This window comes from Gallinula chloropus (genome assembly GCF_964237585.1).
Source record: "Gallinula chloropus genome assembly, chromosome: 8".
Classification (NCBI taxonomy): domain Eukaryota; kingdom Metazoa; phylum Chordata; class Aves; order Gruiformes; family Rallidae; genus Gallinula; species Gallinula chloropus.
In genome coordinates, this window is record NC_140093.1 from 1,408,859 (window position 1) to 1,435,549 (window position 26,691).

General features: G+C 49.4%; 1 protein-coding gene across 1 annotated transcript; it reads left to right on the forward strand.

Annotated features, from left to right (window-relative positions):
* Window positions 1-26,396, forward strand: TIPARP (TCDD inducible poly(ADP-ribose) polymerase). Its single transcript, XM_084267450.1, has 6 exons — window positions 1-41; window positions 2,171-3,171; window positions 17,199-17,367; window positions 18,744-18,925; window positions 23,437-23,712; window positions 25,667-26,396. The coding sequence occupies exons 2-6, from the start codon at window positions 2,234-2,236 to the stop codon at window positions 26,112-26,114; spliced, it is 2,013 nt and encodes a 670-aa protein (XP_084123576.1). The 5' UTR covers window positions 1-41; window positions 2,171-2,233; the 3' UTR covers window positions 26,115-26,396.
* The last annotated feature ends 295 nt before the right edge of the window (window positions 26,397-26,691 follow it).

Below are 26,691 nucleotides of genomic sequence, written 5' to 3' on the forward strand. Positions count from 1 at the left end.
GGTCGGAACGCAGGAGCCTCGCTGGAGGGGAGCGAAAGCCGGTAGGTTTCATCCGGGGGGAGCTTGAGCTCTGCGGGAAGTTGCAGAGCGGGCTGTAGTCGGGGTTTGCTTCCTCCTGGTGTTGTCAGGTCTTCTGTCGCTTTTATCGTATGAATTTTAGGCTCCCTAGGCTCGGTTTCTTCAGCAGAGGAACAGGAGGTGTGGTTCGCGTGAGCTGGCTGGTACTTGGGGACTGAAATCTCCCCCCCCCCCCAGAGAGCTGGCTCTGCTGAAGTTGTGCAAATGCAGCCTGGCTCTTGGTGGCTGCGAGAGGTGTTTCTGAAACAAGAAGCGGCTGATTTGGGGTCTTAAAATGCTGAAATAGAAACGCAGACAAATTTCTGGTAGTCGTCTCAGTGTTCTCTATGTTGAGAGCTGTTGGGAGGTTGGACTCTCTACGGTAACGCAGTTCTGTTAAAACAGCAGAAATGCTAATCCGGGGAGTGATCACAATAGCGAAACAGATTAAAGACATCGCTCAGAGCGACTGGAAGTCACTTGTTTAGCTCCTGGGCACAGCAGGACCCTTTAGACCCCGGGAGATCCTCTCACAGAGGCTCTTAAAGTTGGGCGCAGTGAAGCATCGGATTCCTTTCGGAGTTGAGGATTCTTAAACCTTTGAAGTTCCTTGAAGTCTTAAAGTACCCTCGGTGGTTTAGGAAGAGACTTGCCTGGTATGTCTGTGGAAGAATAGCAGAGATACCAGTCATTGTGGAGCTTTTCTTAACCGGTAAATAGATACACTAGTTGCTTTAAACTTAATCTAAACGGGGAAAGTGGAGAGGTACAACCCGTCCTTTCCCTGACGTGCTGTTTCCCAGGGTAATGCAAAACCCTTACAAGTGAATGTTCCCCGGCGAGGAGGACTCAGTGAGAGATTTTCCAGAGCAAATGGTCAGTAGGAAGAAACTGTTGCCCAATTCGGGCTGTTTTTCTTGCGATTTTGCTTTATGATGAGCAATTACCGTGCTGGGAATCCAGGAAATAAGCCGTTGTGCGTGCCACTGGGAGCTTGGAGGGGAGATTGGAGAGGGTTTCATGACAAGATGCCCGATTGAAAGTGGAGAGCTTGCTTTCTGGGGACATTCTTTGCGCTTCAGAGAAAAGAAAGGGGTTTTGCATCTGAACAAATAACCGCGGTGGGGTTTGTCGTTCCCTCTTCCCCTTCCTGTGTAACTAGCACCCTTTTGTTTTCTTGGCTGCCAGGTTTGAATTCTCGTTGACTTGGCCGAGCGAGAGGCAAATGAGCTGGGTGCGTGTGGCAGCGGGGTGAGGGAGTGCAGCCTGAGTCAGTGCGAGAGCGTGTGGGCCCGTGCGAGCGGCTGTGTGCGGAGCGGGAGTGCCTGGGCACGTACCAGACTGTGGGTGTCAGATGCGGAGCAGGAGGAACAGGGTGTAAGCACTTGAATTCCTGTGTCTAAAAAAAAAAGAACACAACACACCAGCCCGCCCAACCAACCCCAAACCAAAACCACCACCCCCCTCCCCCCACGCGTTGGGTCCCGGCCCCTGCTGCAGTCAGGAAGAAGTTTGCTGTTTGTTTAAGCAGCTCTCCGAGGATGCTGCTGGGTGGCTGCGTGAGATGGGAGGAGGGAAGACGGGGCTGAATGGGCCGGGGAACGCGTCCGCCTGCCCGCTTCTCCGGTGGAAAGAAGGAGAAGTGGTGCCTCTGCGTGTTGAAGTGTGGGGGGAAGGAGCAGGGCTGCTGTGCCTGCTCGTGGGTCTGTTCTCAGGTCTGCGTGCGAGGGAGGTGTGAAAGCGAGCGGAGCGGTGCTCACTTCTGTGGAATGTAATCAACTGAAGGGCTGTTTAATAATAAACACCGTCACAGGGGGGGAGGACAGCAGACCCATCCCCCTTTCCTGTCGCCCCCCACACACCCCGGGGACTGTGTGTGCGTGCCTGAGTGTCTCTGAGATTTCATGTGTGAGAAGACGATGAGTGTGTGTTTGGGATTAATTAGCTTGAGTTTAGCTGGTTTCATGCTTTACGTGCCTAGGGGCTACCCACAGTCACAGAGAGGGGAGGAGTTTGGTGTTGCTGGCTCAGAATCCTCTCCAGGGGTGATCTTGTTCGTGTCAACCATGAGCAATTAGAGAGATTAACTGTCTTGTTTTCCTTTCTGCCCTAGATTGATTCTTGCGAGGCTCTGGGACGTTTGAAAGTGATTTGGAGAGAGCAAAGTCTGTGCCTGATGGACACCCAGCCGAAGCCAGCGTGTGTGGTGCAGCAGGCGCACTGCCCAGCAATGAAGTGCCCTCCTTCAGAGGACTTTCCTCCTCAGATAAGGCTGACTGAAAAGATCCCGCCAGTGAAGCCTTGTTTCAAGAAGAAGCAGCAGGTGCAGAAAAGACTGGACACAGAAACTCTCCGGGCTTTGAGGCCGATCTTTACCAGTTTGCTGGGAGCTGGGACCTTGGATAGTGTCTTTGTGTCCCGAGGCCAAGGTGGCAGTCGTAGTGATTTATGTGAATCTGCTGTGAAAAAGACCCTGGAACTTGGTACTTCTTGCCCCCAACCAGAAAGTAATGTGACTGTGCTGATGCCAACGGCTCCAGATGTGCAGAGTCAGTTGCCAGGAGCTTGTCCTCCCTCTGGGCACCCTGAGCAGGATGTCCAGGCGGGAGAGCAAGGCTTCTCACCAGAAACCACTCCTGGAACTGCTGCTGATAATAATAACGATTCCTTCCAGGATCACCCTTTGCACTCAGCTGCTACTGATGGTGTGGCTTGTCCATTATTCCCAGACAAGATTCTGGAAAACTGCACATCTGGCTTATGCCAAGAGAGTAGCTGCCTGATGCAATACAGTTTGAACCCAAGCAATAATTTCAGTGCTGGAATATTCCAGGATAAAAGTGAAGAAGCTTCTCTTGATCTGGTATTCGAGCTCTTGAACCAGCTGCAATATCACACCCATCAGGAAGATGGAATAGAAATCTGTGTGGATTTTCTCCAGGGCACTTGTTTTTATGGCAGTGACTGTCCCAAACATCACACAGTCTTGCCTTATCACTGGCAAGTGAGGAGGACAGCAACGCAGAGCTGGCAGAGCGTGACCAACGATTCTCAGGAGCATCTGGAGAGACTCTACTGCAACCCTGACAATGACAGGATCAAAGTGAAGTATCGGTAGGTAACTGAATTTACTCCTTTGCTAGCAAGGGTGCTTAACTGAGTAGCAGTGCAGAAATATAACAATATGTGTTCCTTTTTCCTGGTGTTTTGTGTACGGGGGTTTTGCACACCCTGTGATGATGTTAACTAACAAGCTTGCTGCAACAGAAAATTCTCTTGCACCTATTAAAACTATTATTGATCATCTGGAAAGCCTTCTTTTAAGTTGAAGGGTGTGCAATAAGAAAACTTCAGGAGTTGGGAGCTGACAGACTGTTGTGTAACATCCTTCTTCACCTTTCTAATTAGTCTTTTCTCTGGATTAGAAATAGTGGTGGAGCCTGTCCCAGAACTGAAACAGGAGCGATGCAGCCATTGCTTTCAGTCCCTCTGAATTCAGGTGGACTCTGTGTGCTCCACAAAGACTGTTCACAAAGAAGCAGCAAAAGTCAGATAGGTGTTCTGTCCAGTCTCCCCAGGGGAATCCTCATGTGCTGATAACACGTGGTGATGTTTCAGCGAATTCACTATGATGAACCTGAACTGTAATACCTTCAGAAACGCTGGTCAGCTATATTTAAGTTGTCATCTAAAAAAGCTGAACTGTTTATTAGAAGTTACTGTTTCCTCTGCACATAGTGCTGTTCAGCTACTCATTTTCTGAAATTAGAAATCAGTTTTGAAGTTCCCCTGGTTATGCTATTAATTCAGGCTTGGTCCTGCACCCCAGGGTCTAACCCAAAACGTCTTCAACTTGTACAGTGTGGGTTTCGCTTTGCATAGTGCTGCTGCTTGTGAGTTCATCACATGTCTACAGGCTGTGTTCTTCTGAGTGTGGGGTGCAGGCTGCTCTCTCTCTTTCTGGCAGACACATACAGTGCACATTTCTCATATCTGCCCTGCCAGAGGCTGGAAACCTGGTGCGACTCATTCCAGTCGTAGCCAGTTCAAGTTGCTGCTGCTGCAGTAAAAACTGCAGTTGTGCAGTACAAACCTCACGCTGCCTTGGCCGCCTGGTTCCTTGTGGATCTGCTCTCACTGCCTCTTCTTCCTTCCACTCCCTTCTTCCTTAATGGCTTGATTTTCATTTACTGTGCTGGGATTTCTCGTTAGGCTCCAGAGACCCAATCTCATGCTTCAAGTCAGTGGAGTCTTTCCCCTAACTGGATGTTGGTTTAGGCACTAAAGCTCGGGCTCTGTCAGCCCATGGATTCATCCTTTTTACTGAAGACAATGTCCACATAGAGATACCCCACAGTGCAAATTAGAAATGAAGTTGGAAATAATCACAGAATCACCAGGTTGGAAAAGCCCTTTAAGATCATCAAGCCCAACCATTCCTCTTCTATGCTAAACCATATCCCTGAGCACCTCATCTCCCCTTTTTTAAACACATGCATGGAACGTGACTCAAGCACCTCCCTGGGCAGCCAGGGATCATACTTCATAGGATCATTTTGAAAAAAAAATGCCAGTCTGTTCATTGTGTAACTGTCCAGCAGATAAAATTTGCTGTATCTTGCAACAGAGAAACTTCCCTTTTTCCAAGTATTTGAAATTTATTTCTGAAAAGAAACCAGCAAGTGTAGAAATACTCTTATTTCTACATATCTGCATCTACTCTTATATCTACATATATTTTTAATATCTGCCCATGCAGATAATTCCAACTAGAGCTTTGTGCAAACAAGGAATGGTTTTCTTTCTGGAGCCTGTGTCACAGGCTCTGTCATGACATACCTGATCTATGTGTTCTGAGAGTGATTAATTTGAAACCAGTGCTTAGTCATCCCCAGCCTGTAGAGTTGGCTGAGTAGGGTTGTCTGCCTTTACCCTTACTGTGCAGGTTTCCAGTCTGCTGGGTAGTTCAGCCTCCTGGTACACAGAGTTTCTGTCTGTCTGAACCAGTTGGGAAGAAACTCCTGGGGTGTGTTGCTGGACACACGACGTTCTGTTCTGCTGTGTGAAGCTGGAGAAGCAGGGTGCTGTCAGAAGACCCAAATGTGCTGGGTCAGAGCTCTGCCTGTGGCTCTGCACCCTGCCTGAGACCCTGTGAAGGGGAGGCAGGTTGTTTGAAACTAGGCTTCATCTAACGGACTTGAACTCACCACCCACTGAGTCTCTGCCCACTGTTTTCTTCAGAAAAAAAAGTAGTCTACCAGGACTTAAAACGAATTTAAACAGCAGTATTTTCTAACTAAATTCTGGTTTGGGTTGTTGCTTCTGTATTTTGTGCCCTTCTTCCTTCTCTTCAAGGCCTTTGCTTCAGTCAGGGCTGCAGTCCTGCCCCAGTGCATGGCTGGGTGACTGTTGTGAACGTGCTGTATTTGCTCACCCTGGAATGACAAATTGGGAAGTTCTGTGACTCTTGTGTGTGTTTGTTCCCTTGGAAGAGTTGTGTGTTTGTGGATGGGTGTTGGTGAGAACCTAGGAGTGAAATGCTCCTGAAGACCAGAGCTGCTGATTTCAAACACTGATGCTGATAGGCATGAAAACTTAGACTCAACATGGCTTTGAATTTGATTTTGAAGTGTGGGGTGAACGTCTGGCTGTGTATTGTCCCCAGCTTCTCCCACAATGTCATCTTGCATCAGAAGAACCTGCTAACCCTTCTGATGTGGACTGCTGGGGAGGGACTCGGCGTGACTCTTGGTGGAGTTCAGCGGTGGTCACCGCAGCCTGGCTCCCCCTCTGTTCCTGGGTGATGTTGTGTCTCCTGGCAACAAGATGCAGATAGCAGCCTGTTGAACCCTGCGAGCGGCTGGCAAACATGCTGGAACAGCTCATCGTTCACATGGTTACTGCATTATTTGGCTAAAGCTATTAATCTCTTGTGGTCAGACTAGCTTTACAGGCCTATCTATACAGATTGCATACAACAAGGAAATGTCTGTTCAGCAGTTTGCATGTCCAAGAAAGGCCGTGCAGAAGCCAGCCTGACAACCAGTGGGTGGTTGTTGTTTATTCCTCTTTGTTTTAAACATAGTAAGGAATCATTACAGCCTGCTTGGGTACTGTTGTTGCCGTGTGCTGCTCAGAGAAACTTGGGCTCTGTAAGAAAGTGGTGAGCTGCTGGCTCGATGAGAGACTAAGCTCTAGATTCAAATACCATGTTCTTCAAGTAGCTGTGTGTATAAATACTCATCTCAGTAGCACTGAGATGAAGAGAGAATGTAAAATACACACTCAGTTGTTTCACCTCAGGGAACGTGATCTTCAAGTAGGAGAGGCGGTAAACCTTGTTTAGTTACTTCTTTGTAATGAATAATAATGGTCCAGCTGCCTTGGATGCTCATTGCAGCTTGGCTTCAATCTGAATATAAAGCTCTATCACAGATTGTTTATATCTCTGCTCTAAATCTATCAAGTGTTTAGACCCAAATACCAAGCACCCTCAGCAAATGGGGAAGTATGAACTTCAGCAGGTTCAGATACTTGGAAGCACTCTTGTTTTCCTCATACGTGTGAGGAGAGGCTCTGGAGAACTTCCAGCTTGCAGCTAAGTATTGGAGAGAACAACTCCAAGTCCCGCTTTGCAGCGTGAGAGTACCCGAGCGGGGTATTTTAAGATGCTCTTTAGTGAGGGGAAATACTTGGCTGCAGAACTGAGCAGGTTTCCCCACACAACCCCCGTCCAATCACGCATGCTTTGCTTTTCAAAACAAGCAACAGCAGCACTGCTTACGCCAGGATTTGTTTAAAACAACTCTGCAGTTCCTGACCCATCAGTTCCCCTGCTGGAAATCCCTCTGCCTTCTCTTGGCAAAGAGACATCCCAGCATGCCAGCCTCGTACCCTGACATCTCCAACACACGTGGGACAGCACCTTCTCATGGTGGCTTTGATTGATTGGTTGGTTTTGCCCCCTTCCCCCTGTAATTTCTCTTGAATTTTGTGAAATGGCTCCTCCTAGCTAGAAGAGAAAGGCCAAGAGGAAATGGCTGCAGACAGGGAGAAGCAGGTGGACCTCCAGCAGTACGTGTTCTGCCTGGGAGCAGTTGGCTGATTACTCAACCTGCAGGCATGGCTCTGGGATGAAGTCAGAGTGAATCCTGCGTGTTCCCCAGTGGGGCTGTCAGTGGGTGTATGGAGGCACCCAGAAAGGAAAGGCAAGGACAAAAATAAACTTGAAGGAAACTAGTTGTTCTTGTGTTGGTGGGGTAGCTTGTTACGCTGATGATGTTAGAATATGCTAGTGTGATTTTAATATCATCATTCAGGGACTGCTGTGTGTCCTCTGACTGACTGAGAAGGACATTGAGGTGCTAGAGCGAGTGCAGAGGAGGGCAACCAGGCTGGGGAAGGGGCTGGAGGGCAAATCCTCTGAGGAGCAGCTGAGGGAGCTGGGGGTGTTGAGCCTGGAGAAGAGGAGGCTGAGGGGAGACCTTCTCCCCACCTCCCCTGCCCTGCCAGGAGGGTGCAGAGAGGTGGGCGATGGTCTCTGCAGCCAGGGGACAGGAGATGGGACAAGGGGCAATGGGCTCAAGCTGCCCCAGGGCAGGGTCAGAGCAGATGGGAGGGGAAAGTTCTTCCCTGGCAGAGTTGTGGGGCTGTGGCACAGGCTGCCCAGGGAGGGGCTGAGTCACCCCCTGGGTGTGTTTAACAGAGGGGAGATGAGGTGCTCAGGGATGTGGTTTGGCACAGGACAGGAAGGGTTGGACTTGATGATCTTAAAGGGCTTTTCCAACCTGGTGGTTGTGTGATTGTGAATATTTAAATTTAGGAAGTTCTCTTTCTGATCTGCACAGCTGCCCCGGCGTGTGAGAACTGCTGTGTTAGAACTGCCCTGTTACTGATAACACAGGGGTGAGAGGACAGCTGAACTCCACTGTGCCTGGCAAACTCATGTGTGGCGTTTCCTGAACGTATGCAGCTGGATGGCTCTGAGCTTCTTTCCATTTCCATTCCTCCCTGGAAGGAATGCAAGAGGGGCTGGACAGGAAAAGCACGTGAAGTGATTTTAGAAGTGTTTGCCTTGTGCTTTGTAACAGCACGCTTCACTGAATCCCTGTCTGCTCCGCTGCCTCCTGCCCTTTACATCCAAGCTAAACCTCACTGGCTCCCAGCTATACAAATCTAGGGAAGCTACAAGTGTTAAGATCAACTGCTGTGGGAATTGGCAATTGCTCCTATCCCCCTTTTCTTGTTTCACATCAATAAACAGATCACAGGTTTGGAAACAGCTGTCACCTGGCTTCAGGTTGAGGTCAGGCTGTTCCCTGTGTACTTACGGTAATAAACCAGTCCCTTCTGAAACAAAGATTTATATAGTTGGTGAAACAGATTGCTCAGAGGGGTTGCTTACTGGTAATCCCACAGGCACGATGCCCTGGCATTGCCCACCTGCCTTTGGGCAAGGCTGAGGGACAGGAGGAGCCTGTTACCAGTTGTTGCTCAGCAGGAGCAGCGATCGTGATGTTCCTTCCTAGCTGGGACATGTCTTCCTTGGAATCAGCTCAGGGCCTGAGCTGAGTGGTAATGGCAAACTGGGGTACTTGCAGTTGGGTGCATAAAGGAGCCCTTTTTTGGGAAGCTGCATGCAGAGGGGGTGACGTTCAGAAACTGAAACACCCAGAATGGGTGATCACTAGTCCGTGTTGGACTTACCTGTGTCTGGTCACCTCCTGTAAAGATTCTTTGCTAGAATCGAGACAGTTTCATTATTTATCATAAATCTCAGAGGCATTTTAAGCCCTGAGATCTGGTAGAATTCTGAAAAACACCCCCCCCCAAACCAGGGCTGCCTCTGCAGAACACATTTGAAAAGGGGGGCTTTGAAAATGGGGGGGCTCCATCTCAGTGCTGTGGAAAGGGTTCACATCACAGCCTTTGCCCCTTGTGAGGGACAGCCCTGTGCTCTTCTGGCTCTGTTGCCATGCAGAGCTGTGCTCGTGCTGTCTCACACATCTGCTGAGACAAAAATTAGAGCTAACAAGCAAAACTCTCTGCAAAAACATACCCTCATCCGGTGTGGGTAGGAGAACTTTGAAACCAGCAACCTGCCCCACACAAGGACATCCATATTTGTCCTCTACTGCAGATAGCAGATGTACCTTGGATTTGAGTTATGAAATACGGTACCTGCAGTAATCCTTGAGCATCCTCCTTGCTACAGACTTTTGGGATTTAACAGCACTTCCCACAAAGGAGCACTTCAGGCTGCCTTCTCTTCAGAAGTGGCCAACGGTGGGTGTCTTGGGAAGAGAACAGGACAACCATACTTCTCAGTACAGCCCTTTATCTCCCAGCAGTCATACCTCAACGACTTCCCAATCCAGAGATTGTATCTTTCTGTGTGAGACAGCTTGATAGATTTTATAATTTATTCTTTTTCCCAGGGGTTGGGGCCAGCTTTTCATCTCAGCTGTGCTTGTGTCTGCACCAGTATCCCAGTGGTTCCCGATTTACAAAGATGGGAGTCAGGGCAGAGTCTCTCCCTCTGAAAATTAGAGAAGGTTGCTTGCCCAAGCACCCCGAGTCACCAAGAAAAACTTGCCTTTCCTGCTGTTTTCAAAGTAAATTTAGGAAAAGCAGTAAAGCTACTGCTATATTGATAGATTTGATTTTTTTTCTCTGCTGATAGAGCCTTCTAAGTGGCGAGGTACGTGTTCCTGCAGCACCCCTCTCTTTCCTGAGCCTTTCTCACGGTACACCTCCTGCACAGCTTAGAGCAGCAAGCAGCAGCGTGACACAAGGAGGGAGCAAGCTAAGTAAAGTATGAAACTTAATTTCCTGCCCTGTCACCTCTTGCCCCTCTCTTCAGTTTAAGAATGATGAGATGCTGATAAGATCGAGACTGCAGGCTCGTGTTTACCAGCCTGCTTTTCTTCTTGCCCTTATGCAGTATTGCTTCTCTGAGGGGAGGTTCCTGCCTTCCTCTGCGCTCCTCCAGGCAGCACAAGCTGGGATGGGGCTGTGTTGTCGTTGTTGTGTTGTGGAGAACGTGCCTTGGTGAGTGCTGCAGCCCCTCACTTGCTGTTACTGCCTGTGGAGTCGGTACTGGTTTCAAAGGGAGCCAATTTTGGCTGCTGCTGTCTGAGATCAAACCACCAGCACCTCTGCTTAGAGAGAAGGGTCTCGTTAAGAGGATGTCCTTAGGCAAAGTGCCTTTTCATGCAGTGGGGTTGAAACCCTCGGTCCCTCACCCACAGCCAGGCCACATACAGCCTGTGACTCCAAACCACCCTTTGCTGCCTGTGAGATGAGTTCCTGCCCGTTTTGGGTCACCAGAAGGCACCAACGCCTGACTTCACCTCCACCAGTCGCCGAGTTCGGTTTGACTAATCTTTCACCCTGAAGTACGAAAGGTTTTCATACCTGTTGGGATCTTTTTGAAGCCCGTTTGTTCCCCTGGGTGGCTTTCAGGTTGTTGCTATTGCAGAGAGGAACTGGTTTAGTCATAGAGTGAAAATCAACAGTTTCATCATCTCAAGTGTTGTTTAACTCTCGGTCTTGCTTTGTATCACAGCTGTTCTGATGGGAACTGAGTTTCATTTCCTGCACAGGCCTTTGTTGATCACTGGGCTTCTTTCTTTTCTGAGCCCTGCTTGCGGTAAGGCTCATGACATGTCACTGAACTTAGGAGAAGCTTTGAAACCACATGGCGTTTTCATAGTGCTTACAGAAAATATTGCTCCTAGTCATCTCTCTGTACCTCACATCTAGCACACGTTTGTCCTGGGGAATGGAAAGAGCACAGGAGATTGCACCTTGGACTGGAGGTCTTCAGAAGGGTGTGAGGAAAAGCAAGCCCAAGTATCCTTATTTTAGCAATCTCACTGCAAACGGGGATGTTGTAACTTGCTAGTAGAGGTGCCTGCTCAGTTTGGTGTCTTGAAGAGGTTACATCTTTGTGTTACTACTTATAGTAAAGGTACAGAGAAGATGTAACTTACCCAAGGAGCTGAGTTCTGCTATCAAGAGAGTATCTGTGGAATTCTCTTTTGAACTGCCCTGTCCTACCCCACCAAGTTTGGGGTTGCGTGCTGTGTTCTATATGCTTATTCTTTCCATGCAAATAATTCCATTGAACTGCTTTATTTTCTAAATAGAGACCTTTATTTGGTTAGTCAGGGCAGAGGAGTTCTGAAGAAATCTCGGTTCCCACCTCCCTTGCAGATTCTCTGTGGGACTTTGGAGAAGTTATTTTAGTCTCTCTCTGCATCAGTCTTTCCTGGGGGAAAGTGGGGACAGTGGTTTTCTGCCTCAGAAGCAAGAGGAGGCAAAGTTTGGTGGTGTTTGCAGAGGCTTAAATGACTTTTCTGTTGAAAAAGCCAGCATTGTTTTTACTCCTGGTTCCACGCTGTGCTGCAGGCTGCTCCTGGAGGCACTGGGAGTAACACTTTGCCCCACCAAGGTATTTGAATACATTTCCTGCTTTCCCAAACATCTGGCAGGCTGGAGCCTTCATCATCTCCTTCCTACTCTTCTCCAGACAGACATTTCCAGATCCAGACTGGGAAGTTCATGAGTAACAACACTAATTGGGGTGTGTTTTAATTATATTAGCTACAAAACTCTCATTTGCCTTCACACAAAGAGCAGTGTAAGGACGGATGGAGCCCAATCCTGGAGCTCATCTGTTGGGGTTGGTGCAGAGGAAGCGCTGTGAGGGACCTGCTTCACCCCTGTGCATGGGAGAGGGTTTTAATGGCTGGGGGTGTGATGGGTGCTCTGCCCCATCCCCTGTGTGGTACCTGAGTGTTTCATCGCCGTTGCACCTGAGCATCTCCCGGCCGTGCCGTTGGTGAATCACCACGTGCCTGTGATGCGGTGTTAGGTGTTCCCTTCAGGGCACAGAACAAGGGGATGTGTGCCTTGCTGGGTTATTGTTGGGTTTTCCTTCTCCTAATCGAGGTGTTAGCCATAATCTGAAGGTTGTGGAAGACACCCTTGACTTCAGATAGAGTACTCTGTCTCAGAGGTAGTCAGTCATTGCACGGTGTGGAGATAAAGTGATGTTGTGCTGGAGAAGGTACCAGACAGCTGTGAGCTCCTATCATTCTTACTGGCCTTGAACCCTAAATTTGGGGTCTTTTGCCTGTATTTAGGCCTTGGGTGGGCAGCAGAGAGGTCCCCTTTGCTTTCATCATTGGTGTCTTACAGCCCAAGCCAGGAATGGAATCACCCAATCTCTGGCTGTAATCACAGTTCATCATTTTTTTTCCCTGGCTTTGCATTATGTAAGCTGGTAATAGGCTTTTTAATATACCACAGGGGGGCTTTAACCAAGGAGCTATTATTAAACAACTCTGCTAAATATATTTCAGGATTTCAGAGCTGAAAAGCCAGTAAATGTTATCATTTGAATAAGTTTATACTTGTAAACAGAGAAATGCATTGTCGAAGAATGCAAATGAGCATTGGGGTGATAAATATTTTAGGTGAATCAAGGTGTGAAAACATACCTTATTGCCCATGCTATAATTAGGAAGAAGATCAGGGAGGCTCCTGGGCATGTAGGGTCTTGGCCTGACATTTTTAGCTGTATAAGATAATGCAGTGTTGTTACTCCAAATAATTTATTATTAGGTAGAAAATGTGTGTCAGGGTAAAAAAAACCCCACAACCCTGTAGTTAAAATGATCAGGGAAAAAATAAACCACTGTTGTGTAGCTTTTCTGGCGTTGAGACATTTTGATCACTTAATTATCTATTATAATTAATGGGAAGCAGCATTCCAAACACTTTACTAACTTGACCCATGCACATACCCTTTGTAAAGCATCCCTGATTTAACAGAAGTTTGGATTTCAGGAAGATTCTTCCACAGTTTGCCCTGGAACTGCTGAACTTTTCCCTCCTCAGAGGATCAGGGTGGAGGACACCATGCCAAGAAATAGCTTGACATTTTTTTTTCTTCAAGAAATAATTGGAGAGAAGTTTTTTGGGTTATGAGCTGCAGCTCCTACCCTGAGAAAACCTTGAAGGTTGGTGTAAGTCAGCAAGCAATGGCCATCCTGTCCTCCTCCATTGGCTTACCAGGGAGGGGACTGTGATAGAGAAGAGACAAAACCAGCTGCAGAAATGTAAGAAAACCCCAGGCAGTGGACAGTCATCCCATTGCACAGTGCTGAGAAGGGATTTGGCACACACTGTGCAAGTTTTGCAGAGGAATGGTTGGTTTTCAGAGGGGCTCTTTGCACCGTGAGCTGTGGGTGCCTTGCAAGTCTCAGAGGCAGATGAGATGCACACGTAGCCCTGCACAGGTTTTGTTTGTTGAAGGAAAAAAACCTACCACAGTTTGTTTTATTGGAGTTGTGGGACGTTGTAGCACTGCCAGGAGAAAGCAGTGTAACAAGTGGTTTCCTCCAGGAGAGCTGGAGAGGGACTCTGTCAGGGTGGGATGAGGGGGAGTGGGTTTTAAACTTAAACAGGAGATTGAGGTGAGATATTGGGCAGAAATCCTTCCTGGGGAGGTCCTGGCACAGGGTGCCCAGAGAAGCTGGGGCTGCCCTGGGATCCCTGGCAGGGTTCAAGGCCGGGTTGGATGGGGCTGGGGGCTCCCTGGGCTGGGAGGGTGTCCCTGCCCATGGACGAGACACCCGGACCATTCGATGATTTGAAACCCACCAGTTCCCCAGCGATTTGCAGGGACAGCAACCCCCCTTTTGCATGTGTACCATCAACCCAGGGTTTTAGGAGCTCATCCCCAAGACCTGCTCTGCAGCACAGGCAGGAGGAGAAGCAGCCTCATGCTGTGTCCAGCTGGAACAGCGTTTGTCCTTCCACAGGGTCCCTCCTGTTGTGTTGCTTTGATTCTCCTTGCTTGGCTGCCAGAGACCTGTGTTGGAACACAGTTAAGCCCATGTTAGAGAAACCCAAGTCATGCATCAGCAGCCAGCCACGTTTCCAGGGCCTGGGGAGTTTGTTTTTCAATCTTGAGGATTTTACAAACCTGTGACTTCTCAGGATAAAGGAGCTCAGGACACTAGTGGATCATCTTCATTGTGTTTAGGCTCTGTATTGATTTTCTGATTCTCCTTACTTTGAACTACTGCAAACATTTTCTTATTGCAGTTTTCTCTGTAGCACATGTACAAAGTTAGAATTAAATGAAATAATCCTCTGGGTTTTACCCACCTTTAAAGTAGAATAATTGACTCCTCAAGAAGAGGCTTTCCTTTTCTTTGCACTTCTTTGGGGGTCACAGATCTTTGGTGTGGAGAGAATGGTGTTACTGGATTTGATGTGCACAGGGATTGAAGGGAGAATGATTGTTCAAATTAGGAGGTTTTGCATCAAGAAATGGTTTGATTTTACCCCCAGCTTCTGTGCTGGGGGTCTTGATTCAGGACTCTGAGGTGCAACATAACCCCGAAACAGTGAGTCCAACCCCTCCCTCCAGAAGGATAATATAAACAACATCAATTGCTAAACACCCTTTTCTCAAAACCAGCTGCTTTATCAGGCACTGCAATGCAGGTTGTGGGATTCTGCTTTGATAAGACAAAGCAAATGTACCTAAAGCACCATTACAAACACATTCATGAAAGAATTCACTCAAAACCCGATGCTTGTGGTGGTGTCTGCACACACTATAAATACTAACACAGCTTGGTACTTCAGAGGGATGGTTTCCTCCCCATTTCACACTCTGTTTCCAAATAACGTAGATTGTAGCTGCCTGTTATGGAACAGAAATGCCTCCACAGCACGGAGGAGGGGGGCTCTGGTACTGGCTCCCTCACTCCAGAAAGCAGGTGGGTTGGTTTCAGCCTGACATTTAACCTGAGTCCCTTTGTGCTGGTCATTCATTGCAGTAACTGCTGGTTCTCCTGACCAGATCTGCCTCCCATCACTTACCCCTGATGTGGGTCTTGCCATGCTGCCCTGAGTCATAGAATCATAGAACCACAGTCTGGGCTGGGTTGGGAGGGACCCCAAGGGTCCCAAACCCCCAACCCCCTGCCACAGGCAGGGACACCAACCTCCAGGCCTGGAGCTACACAGGGTTGCCCAGGGCCCCAGCCAACCTGGCCTTGAACACCCCCAGGGATGGGGCACCCACCCCCTCTCTGGGCAGCCCCTTCCAGCCCCTCACCACTCTGCAAAGAACTTCCCCCTGATATCTGATCTCCCCCTTCCCTCCTCCAGCCATCACGCTTTGTGTGCCATTGATGCAAGTAGGGAACACACATTGTGTGTGATAAAGCCTTGTCTTGAGTAAATTTTCATCTTAATTAGTGTGGTTCTGTGACCGTGTTTGGAGAACTGTGGTCTTGGGGCTGCAGAAAGGATGATTTTTGTGTCTGAATGTATTGCAGCTCATGGATTCTCAAGGTGTTTGATTTGACTTTGGGATTGTTTTATATGGGTCCCTTCTCCCAAGTAACTAGCAATAGGATGAGAGGAAATGGTCTCAAGTTGTGCCAGGGAGGTTTAGATTGGCAATTAGAGGAAGTTTCTTCCCTGGAAGAGTGGCCAGGCCTTGCACCAGGCTGCCCAGGGCAGTGGTGGAGTCCCCATCCCTGAAGGGGTTCAGAACACGTGCAGACGTGGCACTGCAGGACATGGGTGAGTTGAGAGATGGACAGATGGTTGGACTTGATGACCTTAGAGGTCTTTTCCAGCCTCAATGATTCAATGTTTCTGTATGAAAGTTCATTGCAGACAGAGCGATGTAAGGCTACCCAACCCTCAGGGATCAGATCCCCGGATCAGGAGCCCATCGGAACGGACACGCCGTGTCTTTGTCTGCGTGGGGAAGCACTTAATGCTGCAAGCTGTGCTTAGCACTAAGAACAGCTATGTGTCTGTACTGGAGAAATCAGGGATCCTTCCAGCTCACCATCGTTTCTAAAGTGGGAACTTGTCAGTAGTTTTCTGAGGAAGTGGAATAATAACACTTCAGCAGGCGGAGTAAGAAATCCCTTGTAAAACTGCCACCCTCCTGAATCCAATCTGCATCTGTAAAATCACATCGATGTTTAGAACAGTTGTCCCTCAGTGAGGCAGATTCATACACTGGATTTCAAGTATCAGCTCAGTCCGTGTTTGCTCTCAAGAATCCAAGGAATTATTTTACATCGTCCCATTGCTGGAGTTTAGTAACTGTTCCTGGGCAGCAGCAAGCTGGCAGCTTGTAAAGGGGTTATCAAATTGGGCATCAGATTCTGTGAACAGCATCAGTGAGGGAATATCCCTGTTCCAAAGGAATTCCTTCTGTAGGGAATGAATATTCCCATCATTTCTTAATCCCTGTTCCAAAGGAATTCCTCCTGTAGGGAATGAATATTCCCACCATTTCTTTGGATTTCTGTGAATCCCTGAAGTCCGTGGCTGCCAGTAAGCCCATGGTTCACAGCTTTGTGCAGCAGCACAGGGGAGAGGCACTTTTGTCTCCCCCTTTATCTAAAGGGTACTCTCTGGGCCTCCATCTGTAACCCTCTGTTGTTGTAGGGTGCTCTGCAAGCAGCAGTGGCTGGATGTGAGGCTGCCTGTCAGCGCTGGTTTCCGCAGCAGCAGTACAGCTCGTCCCGTGCCCCTCAGTGTGAAATCCCCTTCCCTTTTCATACTGGCACTAGTCCTGCACGTGAGGAAGGGTGCTCCAGCTCTCTGGTGGATTGGCAGCAGATGCTCCTCATCTGGAGCCATTTACCTTCTCTTTCCCAGGAATAACCTTTGGGCTGGCGTGCGGCTGCTCCGGCTCTGCGGTGTGTTTGCTCAGCGTGCTCAAAATGTCAAGGATGCACATATTGATTTCTGCACTGTTCAGGCACACTGAATAAATACCACTGGGCTGGGAAGACTGCTGGGGTCAGGATTTTGCCTTTCCATGTTAAAGACCCTGTTTTTCCCACCGCTGTGCATGGAAACTTTGCCCTCACAGCTCTTGGGTGTCCTGCTCTCTGCACTTGTCTCTCTGTCCTGCCCGCTTCAAGCTCGTGGTCATGGGGGAGTTACATGACACAAGCACAGCCAGACAGGGGTATCTCTGAAGAAGACCCTTCCAGCACTAGTCTTGACTGTTGTTAGCTCCAAATGATCTTTCAAATCCATTACCAAAGGTGAGAACTCTTTGTTTTTCTCATTCCTTCCAGGGGACACGAGTTTTGGGTGGATTTGAATGCTATGAAATTATATGACACTGTGGAGTTTGACCAAATGCGGCGGCTGTCCACACCTTCCTGCCCCAGCTCCAGCTCCAACTACTACACAGTCTGGAAATACTTCTGCAGGGACCACTTTGGCTGGAGAGAGTACTCTGAGGTATTTAACAGTCCTACTTTCGGGTTGTAATCCCAAACGCTGTGTTTGGTATCCACCATAAGCTGCGTGTATACACACACACACATAGTCTGCTTTGTCTTCAGTCATTCAGGGCAGCTCTTTAGCCTTGCTGTTGAGGAAGGTAGCCAAGGTGTCTGGTGTTGAACAGAAGGAGCAGTAACAGGAGGATTGCTTTGCTGGGCTGCACCTAGAATTATCCCTGGGAACATCAGAGGCACAGATGCTGAGCAGACTGTCAAACTCGAGAGCAAACTGCCCCTCCTCAATGCCAAGAAAAACCTTTCTAATCCCTAGAAATCTGGTTTTAGGACAGAGGAGGTGGCTTTCTGCAGCCTTAACACCACAGACATTTTGCTTCCCAGGATTTTTAGTTTATTTACCTGACCCCAAAGCCAGCACAACACAGAGTCACTGGGTCCAGGCTGTCGCTGTCTTGTGAGCTGCACTGCCCTGTGGCTGCCAGCCCCTGCTCCTTAGGCACCTTTTCCTGATGGCCAGTTTAATCCATCCAATGATGCTTTAAATGGCAATTTGTGAGGAGTTATGAACATCCTAGTGTCACTGCAGCCCTTTGGTCTTGGACAGCCACAGTTCTCCCTAGCAGGTTTTAAATAGACTTCCTCTCTTCCAACTCTTCAACCCCAGTTGCAGGCAGAGAGGTGACATCCGCTGTCAGACAGTATGTGCTAGACAAAACCCAAACCAGCCAGAATACTTCTGTTCCCCTAATTCCAGTGAGCCCTCCAGTAAGCCTTCCCCATGCCCATGCTAGTTAAGAGCTTGTAAACTAGATCCCCTTCACCTTTTCCATGTGTGATGCTGCCTTTATGAGCGTGGTAGGGAGCTCAAGGCTGAGCACCGTACGCAGTCTGTGTACAGCCTGGAGCTTTGCAGGTTAAAATACTGCAGGAACTGGAGAGAGCCTGGAAGAAAGCAGCCAGCAACCAAGAAGTTTAGGATGCTTGACCTATGAGGAGCAGTCAAAAGAGCTAGGCTTCTCCAGTGTAAAAAAGGAATGATGAGAATATTTTAATATGTAAAAGGTTTTTCTACAGCAGTCTTCTGCTTTTTGCATTCAGCCAGCAAAGGCAGAAAGGGATTTGTGTCAGGGGAGGTGTAGGTTAGATGTTGGGAATAGCATTTGGCATGTAGGAATCCCATGGCACCAGTTATGTAGGGAGACTGGGAAACCTGCCTTGGCAGTGGACCTTGGGGACAGGTAACGGAACATACTAGTGCCTCAGAGTGGGGAAAGGGAGTAGAGGGAGGGGTTTTGGTGGTCTCTGGCAAAAACACTGATCTTTAGGTGTGCCATTTTTCATGTGTCTGTTTCTGGGTTTGTTTTTGTGAAACAGCCTGTTGTGAGATTGATAGAAGAAGCCAGCTGCCGGGGGCTGAAAGAGGTTCGCTTCGTCACCTGGCATAACCAGTACATCTTAAACATCAAGGATGGATTCCAGCAGAACGCCTGTTTCAGAAGAGAGATCAAGAGGAGACCCCTTCTTCGCTCCTGTGTGGTGCTGATGCCGTTCTTACAGTAGGTACCCCAGCAAAAGGGACACCTTGCGTGTGGCCACCGTGGCCTGGCAGTCAGATTTGTGTTCCTTAAGATGGGGCAAGCAGCTAGGCTCCCCTGGGTGGAAAGATCAGAAGAAAAACCCAAAAATCTCTGGCATATTGGCAGCTCTTGCTTGCCATTTTTCAAGGTAGATATTAGCTGAGGAAGTCCTTACTGCTAGGTTGGTTAATGAAAGTTAGAACATGCCTTGTGGGTCTCAGAACATCAGAAGCACAGATGCACTTCAGGTTTGCCCAAGGATCATCCAGCTTTCAGCATCTCATGGGCTCTAGGGATTGCTGGGATGGTGGTTCTAGGCCCTGTAAGAATGGGCTTTCAGAACTACTGTATCATTTTGGAGTGTTGTGTCCAGTGCTGGGCTCCCTGGGATCAAACAGCCAGGGATCTCCTGGAGAGAGTCCAGAGGAGGGACAGAGATGCTGAAGGGCCTGGAGCATCTCCCCTGTGAGGAAAGGCTGAGTGAGCTGGGGCTGTTCAGCCTGGAGAGAAGAGACTGAGAGGGGATCTGATCAATGGGTATCAATAGCTGAAGGGTGGGACACAGGGGGACATGGGCAGCCTCTGCTCAGTGTCTGTGGGGACAGGACAAGGGGCGATGGGCTCAAGTTGGAGCACAGGGAGTTCCCCACCAGTCTGGGGAGGAACTTCTTCCCAGTGAGGGTGAGGGAGCCCTGGGACAGGCTGCCCAGAGAGGCTGGGGAGTCTCCTTCTCTGGAGACATTCGAACCCACCTGGATGTGTTCCTGTGGGATTTAGTCTGGGTAACCCTGCTCTGGCAGAGGGTTGGACTCAGATGATCTTTTGAGGTCCCTTCCAACTCCTAATGCTCTGTGATTCTGTGTGGAGGTGAGTTTGGTCAGAGCCCCAAAACACGTGGTTGTTAGAGATGGTTTTAGATAGTTTGTTCCAGAGGTGCTAGGAGGATGCAGGTACAAAGCCTGAGCAGGGACTTGCTGCTTGTAGCAGTTCTGAGTCTCAGCCTAGTGACAAATTTCAGGTATTCTCCAGACCTTTTCCTACCTGTGGCTGTTCCACTACAGTGTAAATGTGTAATTTTGAGATACACAAAGGTTACACAATTCCCACAGGTGAGGTCCCCACCATAACTGCTCACACCAGCTACCAAACCTATAACCTGAGCTCTGGAATGTCTGTCCTTCTGCAGTAAAACTTTCTCACTTCCTTTGTGTAAAGACCTTGCTGAAAAATCTACTCCTCCTTAGGGGGGAACAGCAGAGCATCCTAAACATTTATGGGAGTTATCCTGGAGAAGTGGATACTCACCTCCACTTCCCACCCAGAGCTACCTGAGGTTTTTATTTCCCTCCCCTCCCACCTGCATAAACCTGTTGTAAACTTGAGAAAGCTTCTGCTGAAGAACTCTGTGGGAGGTGGGTGATGGTGGTTGACAAACGCTGACTTCTCAGTGGTTCCCCTTGTGTAATAAACGCTTACAAATAATTTACACCGGCCAGAAGGAATGAACAAAGTCCACCCAAGGACTGCAGGGGTTTTATTGTGTTTGATGTCTCATTAATCCATAACTTAGTGCTAATCTGAGCTGGGCTTTCCAGTCCCAAGTGTGAGGGGATGAGGTTCTGCAGTGATGTTTTTTACCCCTTGGCTTTAGGGTGAATAAAAACCCACCCTGAAAGAAAAGCACCCTGCGATATTCTAGGCTGCTATTTTAGAAGCCATTCTTAGAAAAAAAATCCATCTTCTGGGTTTCTGTTCAACTATTAATAGAGCAGAATTTAGAGTTGAGTCAAAGCCATGCAAATAAAGCAAGGTCCCTTTTTAGCTGGGAGCAGCAGGTGAAGCCACGCGAAGGCTTTATTGAGGAGCGTGTCTGCGCTGAGAAGTGGGGGTGCTGGCACAGTTTGCTGTCTGTCTGAGCCAAATCAAATGGATCCACTTCAAAATAGGCTTCCCCCCTCCCCCAGCTTTTTCCTCAGAGCTGAAGAGCTCAACCTGCAATGAGAAAATGGCAATAAATGATTTCTGGGTCACACACTGTTCTGCTGGGCTCACGTATCGGGAGCGTTACGTGTCCGGAGAGGCACAGTGCACTGTGTGTCTGTAGGCAGGACGTGGGAGGAGTTGAGATCTTACTCAGGGAGATGGTCGTGTTGGCTCTGCAGAGCAAGCTGAGCAAGGAGGATCAGAAGTTGCTCTGTGATTGTGTGGGGTGTACCTTGAGAAGGGACAGGCTGGGAGCAGGGGTTGCAGCATCGTGCCTGAACAAAGGCAGCTTGATGGAGAAGAGCCACTCCAGGGAGAACGGCTTTGCCTTCAGCAAAGCTTCAAGTGTTTGCTTGTTCTCCAGGAAACTTCCTTTTCCAAGGGGGAGTCCAGTCTGCCTGGCACTCCTGGGTGTGATACCCAGTGTGGGGAGGCAGGATTTAGCCTTGGATGTTGGCAGACCCCAGCTTGCCCAGGATGAGTACACAAAACGTTCCCTCTCCCCATTTCTTCCTGCTCAGGACAGGTTTTCCCCTCCTGCTGTCCTACCAGGACACAAGTGACCTGAGAATCATCCTGAACTTTAATACTCATTAAACTTTAATTTAATGGAATGTAATTTAAGGTCACTCATGGGTTTAGAGACCAGATTCACCTTGTCTCTTTCCACCAGGCAGCAGCCTTAGCACCTCTGAGTTAAGAGCTGCCTCCTGAGCACCCCTCACGTTTGCATTCACCATGGGTTGGTCCTGGAGCCAACATTTATTTCCCTGTAAAAACACTCCAGTAAAACACTGCTCTGGGGAAACACTGAGATAAATTTGTATGTTCTTACAACTGAAAGGGAACGAGCTGAAGAGCTTAAAAGTGTGAAAACCAGAGCCTGAACTTGCAAGCCTTACAGGTTCAAAGTATTTCCATTGACGTAAGCAGGAGAACTCCTGTAAGTAAGGATTATTCAGCTGAGCAAGGCTTGCTTGCTCAGATCATAATCAGGTGAACATAAGCCACAAATGCCACGCTGGTTATCTAAATTTAGCAGCTTTGAGAGTGGGAAAAATTCCACAGAGGTGTGGTATTTATTAAGAACGAGGCCGTGCCACACCACAGCGATGTCCTTAACTGGGCTTTACTGGTGTCCCTTCTTCCCCTGGCATCTGTGCTGCTTGTCTGCCCCGGCCGTTAGAAGCAGGAGCCTCCCCTCCTTCACCCCTCCCCATTCCCAAAGGGGGGGCTGGGCTGGCCCATGAAAATAAGCAACTGCAAATGCAAATCTACATCTGGCTTTTGAGCACGAAAATGAGAGCACCCTTCCCCTGCACGCTGCTGGGTAGGACTGAAAGCAGAGCATCTCCCCTTCCACAGCCTGCAGACACAGAGCTGCAGGCTCTGCCTGTGAAACGCTGTCTGTTGGGGCAGGAAATAGCTGTTTCTGCTCCTTGTGTTGTGAATCCCAGCCTGGTCTGGGCTGGAAGGGACCCCAAGGGTCCCAGAGCTCCAACCCCCTGCCACAGGCAGGGACACCAACCTCCAGGCCTGGAGCTACACAAGGTTGCCCAGGGCCCCAGCCAACCTGGCCTTGAACACCCCCAGGGATGGGGCACCCACCCCCTCTCTTGGCAGCCTGTTCCAGCCCCTCACCACTCTCTCTGGAAAGAACTTCCCCCTAAGATCTAATTTAAACCTTCCTTCCTTTAGCTTTAATCCATCCCCTGAGGGAATCAGGTCAGATGTGGCCACCTTATTTACCTTTTCTTACCCTGCATGTCCCACATGCTGGGTTACAGTCTCCATTCCTCTAGAGCTGACATACAGAGCGCCTGTGTTGGGTGGTGCTCAGCCTGCCTGTAGTGTGTAACACCACTGCAGGCTGCTAAACACCTCTGAGCAGTGTGAGTTCCCTCCCTGGAACAGCATCATGGGCACCCACGTTGTGCCCTGAGCTTGTGTGGATGGAGGAGTTACTGAAATAGTGTGTGTGTTCCACATGAGCATGAGAGATGTGTAAATGAAGAGAACTGGAGAGCAGCTGCTGCTTAAGATCTGTTGGTGATGAAATAAATGGGGTTACAGGCTGAAAGAACTGGGGCTGTTCAGCCTGGAGAAGAGAAGCCTGAGAGGGGATCTGATCAATGGGTATCAATAGCTGAAGGGTGGGACACAGGGGGACATGGGCAGCCTCTGCTCAGTGTCTGTGGGGACAGGACAAGGGGCCATGGGCTCAAGTTGGAGCACAGGGAGTTCCCCCCCAATGTGGGGAAGAACTTCTTCCCAGTGAGGGTGAGGGAGCCCTGGGACAGGCTGCCCAGGGGGTGTGGAGTCTCCTTCTCTGGAGAGATTCCAGCCCCATCTGGACACCGCCCTGTGTGCCCTGTCCTAGGGACCCTGCTTGGGCAGGGGGTTGGACCCCATGGGCTCTGGAGGTCCCTCCCAACCCCTACAGCTCTGTGAGAAGCCTTTCTGGTTGTGAAAGCTTAAGCCCAACCTTTTTCTCTTCCCCTGACTAGGACCTTAGGTGGCAGCTCTCTGGCGCCTTCTCCATCAGTTGAACCAGCTCCCTCCCACGTCTTGTCTCCAACTGCTGTTACCTCTCCAAACTTCTACCCTGAAACCTGGATTAGTATGGATCCATCTCAGGACTTTGTCCAAGTGCCTGTTCTGAAGGAGGACAAAAGCTACAGAACCATTTATAACCTCTTCCACAAGACTGTGCCGGAGACCAAATACAGGATCCTGAAAATCCTGAGAGTGCAGAACCAGTTTCTCTGGGAGAAGTACAAAAGGTAAGGTAACACCAACACCCTTTGCTTACTGCAGGGGGAACATGCCTTGGAATATGTCACTTGGGTTGGAAATAGAAACCCATCAGCAACTAGGATACATAAACTCCAGATTTATCTGGAGGAAAGGAGCATCTTCAGTCAAGCAGCTTTATCCCAAAAAGCCCTCACCCTGAAGTTTCCTGGGTAGTCACTGTTTGATATCCTGGCTGCTGGTAAGTTCTGTGAAACACTTAATGACAGAAACTCCCCAATGCATCTGGTCTCTCTAGTTGAAAGCTCTTTCTGTTCACTTCCAAGTTGCAGTGGGAGGAGTTGTTTCCATCAGAGGGTTGGGCTGAAGATAGGTCTTAGTGCCGTGGTTCCCCTGAATGTGTGAGCCAGGGTCTTGGGGTGGTCTCTCAAGGATCACACTGAACATGCTGTGTCTGAGGGTTACCCTCCCCTGAGCGCTTCATCCTGACATGAGATGAGCTGTGTGGATTCTCCCTCCCTGCTGCACACACCTCGGGAGAAGCCGAGGGATGGGCTGTGGGAGCAGAGACTGAGTCCTTACAGTGTCACCCCGGTCCAGAGCACCTCCTGTCTCTCAGGGGCCTCTCCTGAAGCTGGAGTGACGTTGTTGCTCTGCCCTGGTTTGGTCAGGATGGAGTTAACTTCCTTCTGCAGCAGTGGGTGGAATGCTGTGTTTGAGGGTTACAGTGGGAGCAGTGCTGATAACACCCTGATGGTTTTAGTTGAGTCAGACAGTCAAGGACTTTCTCAGTTCTTCATATTTCTGTATTCATGAGAAAGGAGGGGCAAAGCCAGGACAGGTGACCCAGACTGGCCAAAGAGAGTATCCCATGCCCATTCCATCCTGCCCAGTGTAAAGGGGAGCTGGTTGAGAGGAGGGGGGGCAGCTCCAGGACGCAGGGTTTCTGGGTGGCACGGCCTGAGCTGTGGGTTCAGTGAGATGCTGCATTGTGTACCAACAGCTTCAGAGACGTTTTGCTCTAAAGTCCTGTCAGCATTGTTACATTTGATCTTTCTGCTATTTTAGTAAACTATCCTTATCCCAACCCACGGGCCTTTTAGTTTCTTGGTTTTGGGGTTATTTGCCCCTTCCTTTTCCCTTCCCTTGCCTCACCCCCCTCCTTCCCTGCTCTTTTCCTTTGAAGAGCAGGCAGCTGCGTGGATCTCTGCTCTCAGCCGGGGTAAAACCACGACATTCCAAGGAAGATTTCCTTCCACATCCAAGCTGAGACACAGGCAGAGATACACAAGCAACTCCTCACACTGCTGTGCCTTCACTCAGCCTCCCACAGTGTCATAGAATCCCAGCCTGGTCTGGGTTGGAAGGGACCCCGAGGGTCACAGAGCCCCAACCCCCTGCCACAGGCAGGGACACCAACCTCCAGGCCTGGAGCTGCACAAGGTTGCCCAGGGCCCCATCCAACCTGGCCTGGAACACCCCCAGGGATGGGGCACCCACCCCCTCTCTGGGCAGCCCCTTCCAGCCCCTCACCACTCTCTCTGGAAAGAACTTCCCCCCAATCTCTCATTTCACCCTTCCCTCCTCCAGCTTCACCCCATCCCCTTGTCCTGCCAGTCTCTGCCCTTTAACAAGCTGATTCCCCTCCTGTTCCTCTGCTCCCTTCAGGGACGGGGAGGCTGCAGTGAGGTCCCCCCACAGCCTTCTCTTCTCCAGGCTGACCCAGCCCAGCTCCCTCAGCCTCTCTCTGTAGGGGAGGTGCTCAGGTCCTTTCCAAAACGCTTGCTTCACAGGCAGGAGCTTTGTTTGCAAGTGGAAAACCCTCTCCCCTGTCCGTACCAGAATGTTTCCATGTCTCCTCTCAGTGATGTTCTATTCCAGAGGATAACCCTCCTGCTTCTGAAGAGCTGCAGTGAAACCTGCTGCTGTTCCCTTGCAGCTCCACAGGGAATATTCACCCTGCCTTTCCCTTTTCCATTCCAGGAAAAAGGAATACATGTCCAAAAAGATGTCTGGGCTGGACAGGCTCATGAACGAAAGGCATTTGTTCCACGGCACCTCCCAGGACGTGGTGGATGGGATCTGCAAGCACAACTTCGACCCGCGCGTCTGCGGGAAACACGCCACCATGTTCGGGCAGGGCAGCTACTTCGCCAGGAAGGCCAGTTACTCCCATAACTTCTCCAAACGGTCACCCAAAGGGGTTCATTACATGTTCCTGGCCAAAGTCCTCACTGGCAGGTACGCGGTGGGCAACCACACCATGAGGAGACCTCCGCCCGTGAACCCCGGCAGCATCACCAGCGACCTCTACGACTCCTGTGTGGACAATTACTTTGAGCCCCAGATCTTTGTCATCTTCAACGATGACCAGAGCTACCCTTATTTTATCATCCAGTATGAAGAAGTTAGCAACACTGTCTCCATCTGAAAACTCGTGCTGCTGAATTACTCGGTTTAATAAACTCTTTTCTCTGCCATTTGTAGCAGTTTGTGCAGGAGGAAGGGGGAAAAAAAGACCTTGTGGAACCAATTAAATTTCTTGCTTGGAAGGAAGTGAAGCCCAAACGTAGAGGAGATCTGAAGTGACCAATTGTGCACTTGCTGGTTGATTTGTATGTGCAAATTGTAAATATTTTTCCATTGTTTATAGTTGCAAATCTGTGCCTTTTGTTATAAAACACTGTTTATTTATGTTAGTAAATATTCATGTTTAAAACCCTGTGTGTGCATGATTGCAGTTGAGGTCTGAGCTGGAGACCTGCAGGTTGGCTGTCTCCAGGTGATCAGAACCAGGGGATGGCCATCCTGAGTGTGCTGAGATGCTCCCAAGCACCATCTTTTATTTCTCTTATCTCAGAAGCGTGGGGAGAGGTAACAGCACCATTCACTGAGCTCAGCCTGGGGTAAAACTAGGGAGAGATTGGTGTGACCCACACAGTCAGCGGCAGCCGGGTCCTCGCGCCGTCCCGCTGCGGCAGGGAGGGGAACGCTGGGTCTCTGCTGCT

Excerpts from the sequence above, each read along its gene's own strand:
- TIPARP (XM_084267450.1), top strand. The coding sequence starts at position 2,234 with ATGGACACCCAGCCGAAGCCAGCGTGTGTGGTGCAGCAGGCGCACTGC. Across the intron at positions 3,172-17,198 it reads AGGATCAAAGTGAAGTATCG|GGGACACGAGTTTTGGGTGG; the intron begins GTAGGTAACTGA and ends CATTCCTTCCAG. Across the intron at positions 17,368-18,743 it reads GCTGGAGAGAGTACTCTGAG|CCTGTTGTGAGATTGATAGA; the intron begins GTATTTAACAGT and ends TTTGTGAAACAG.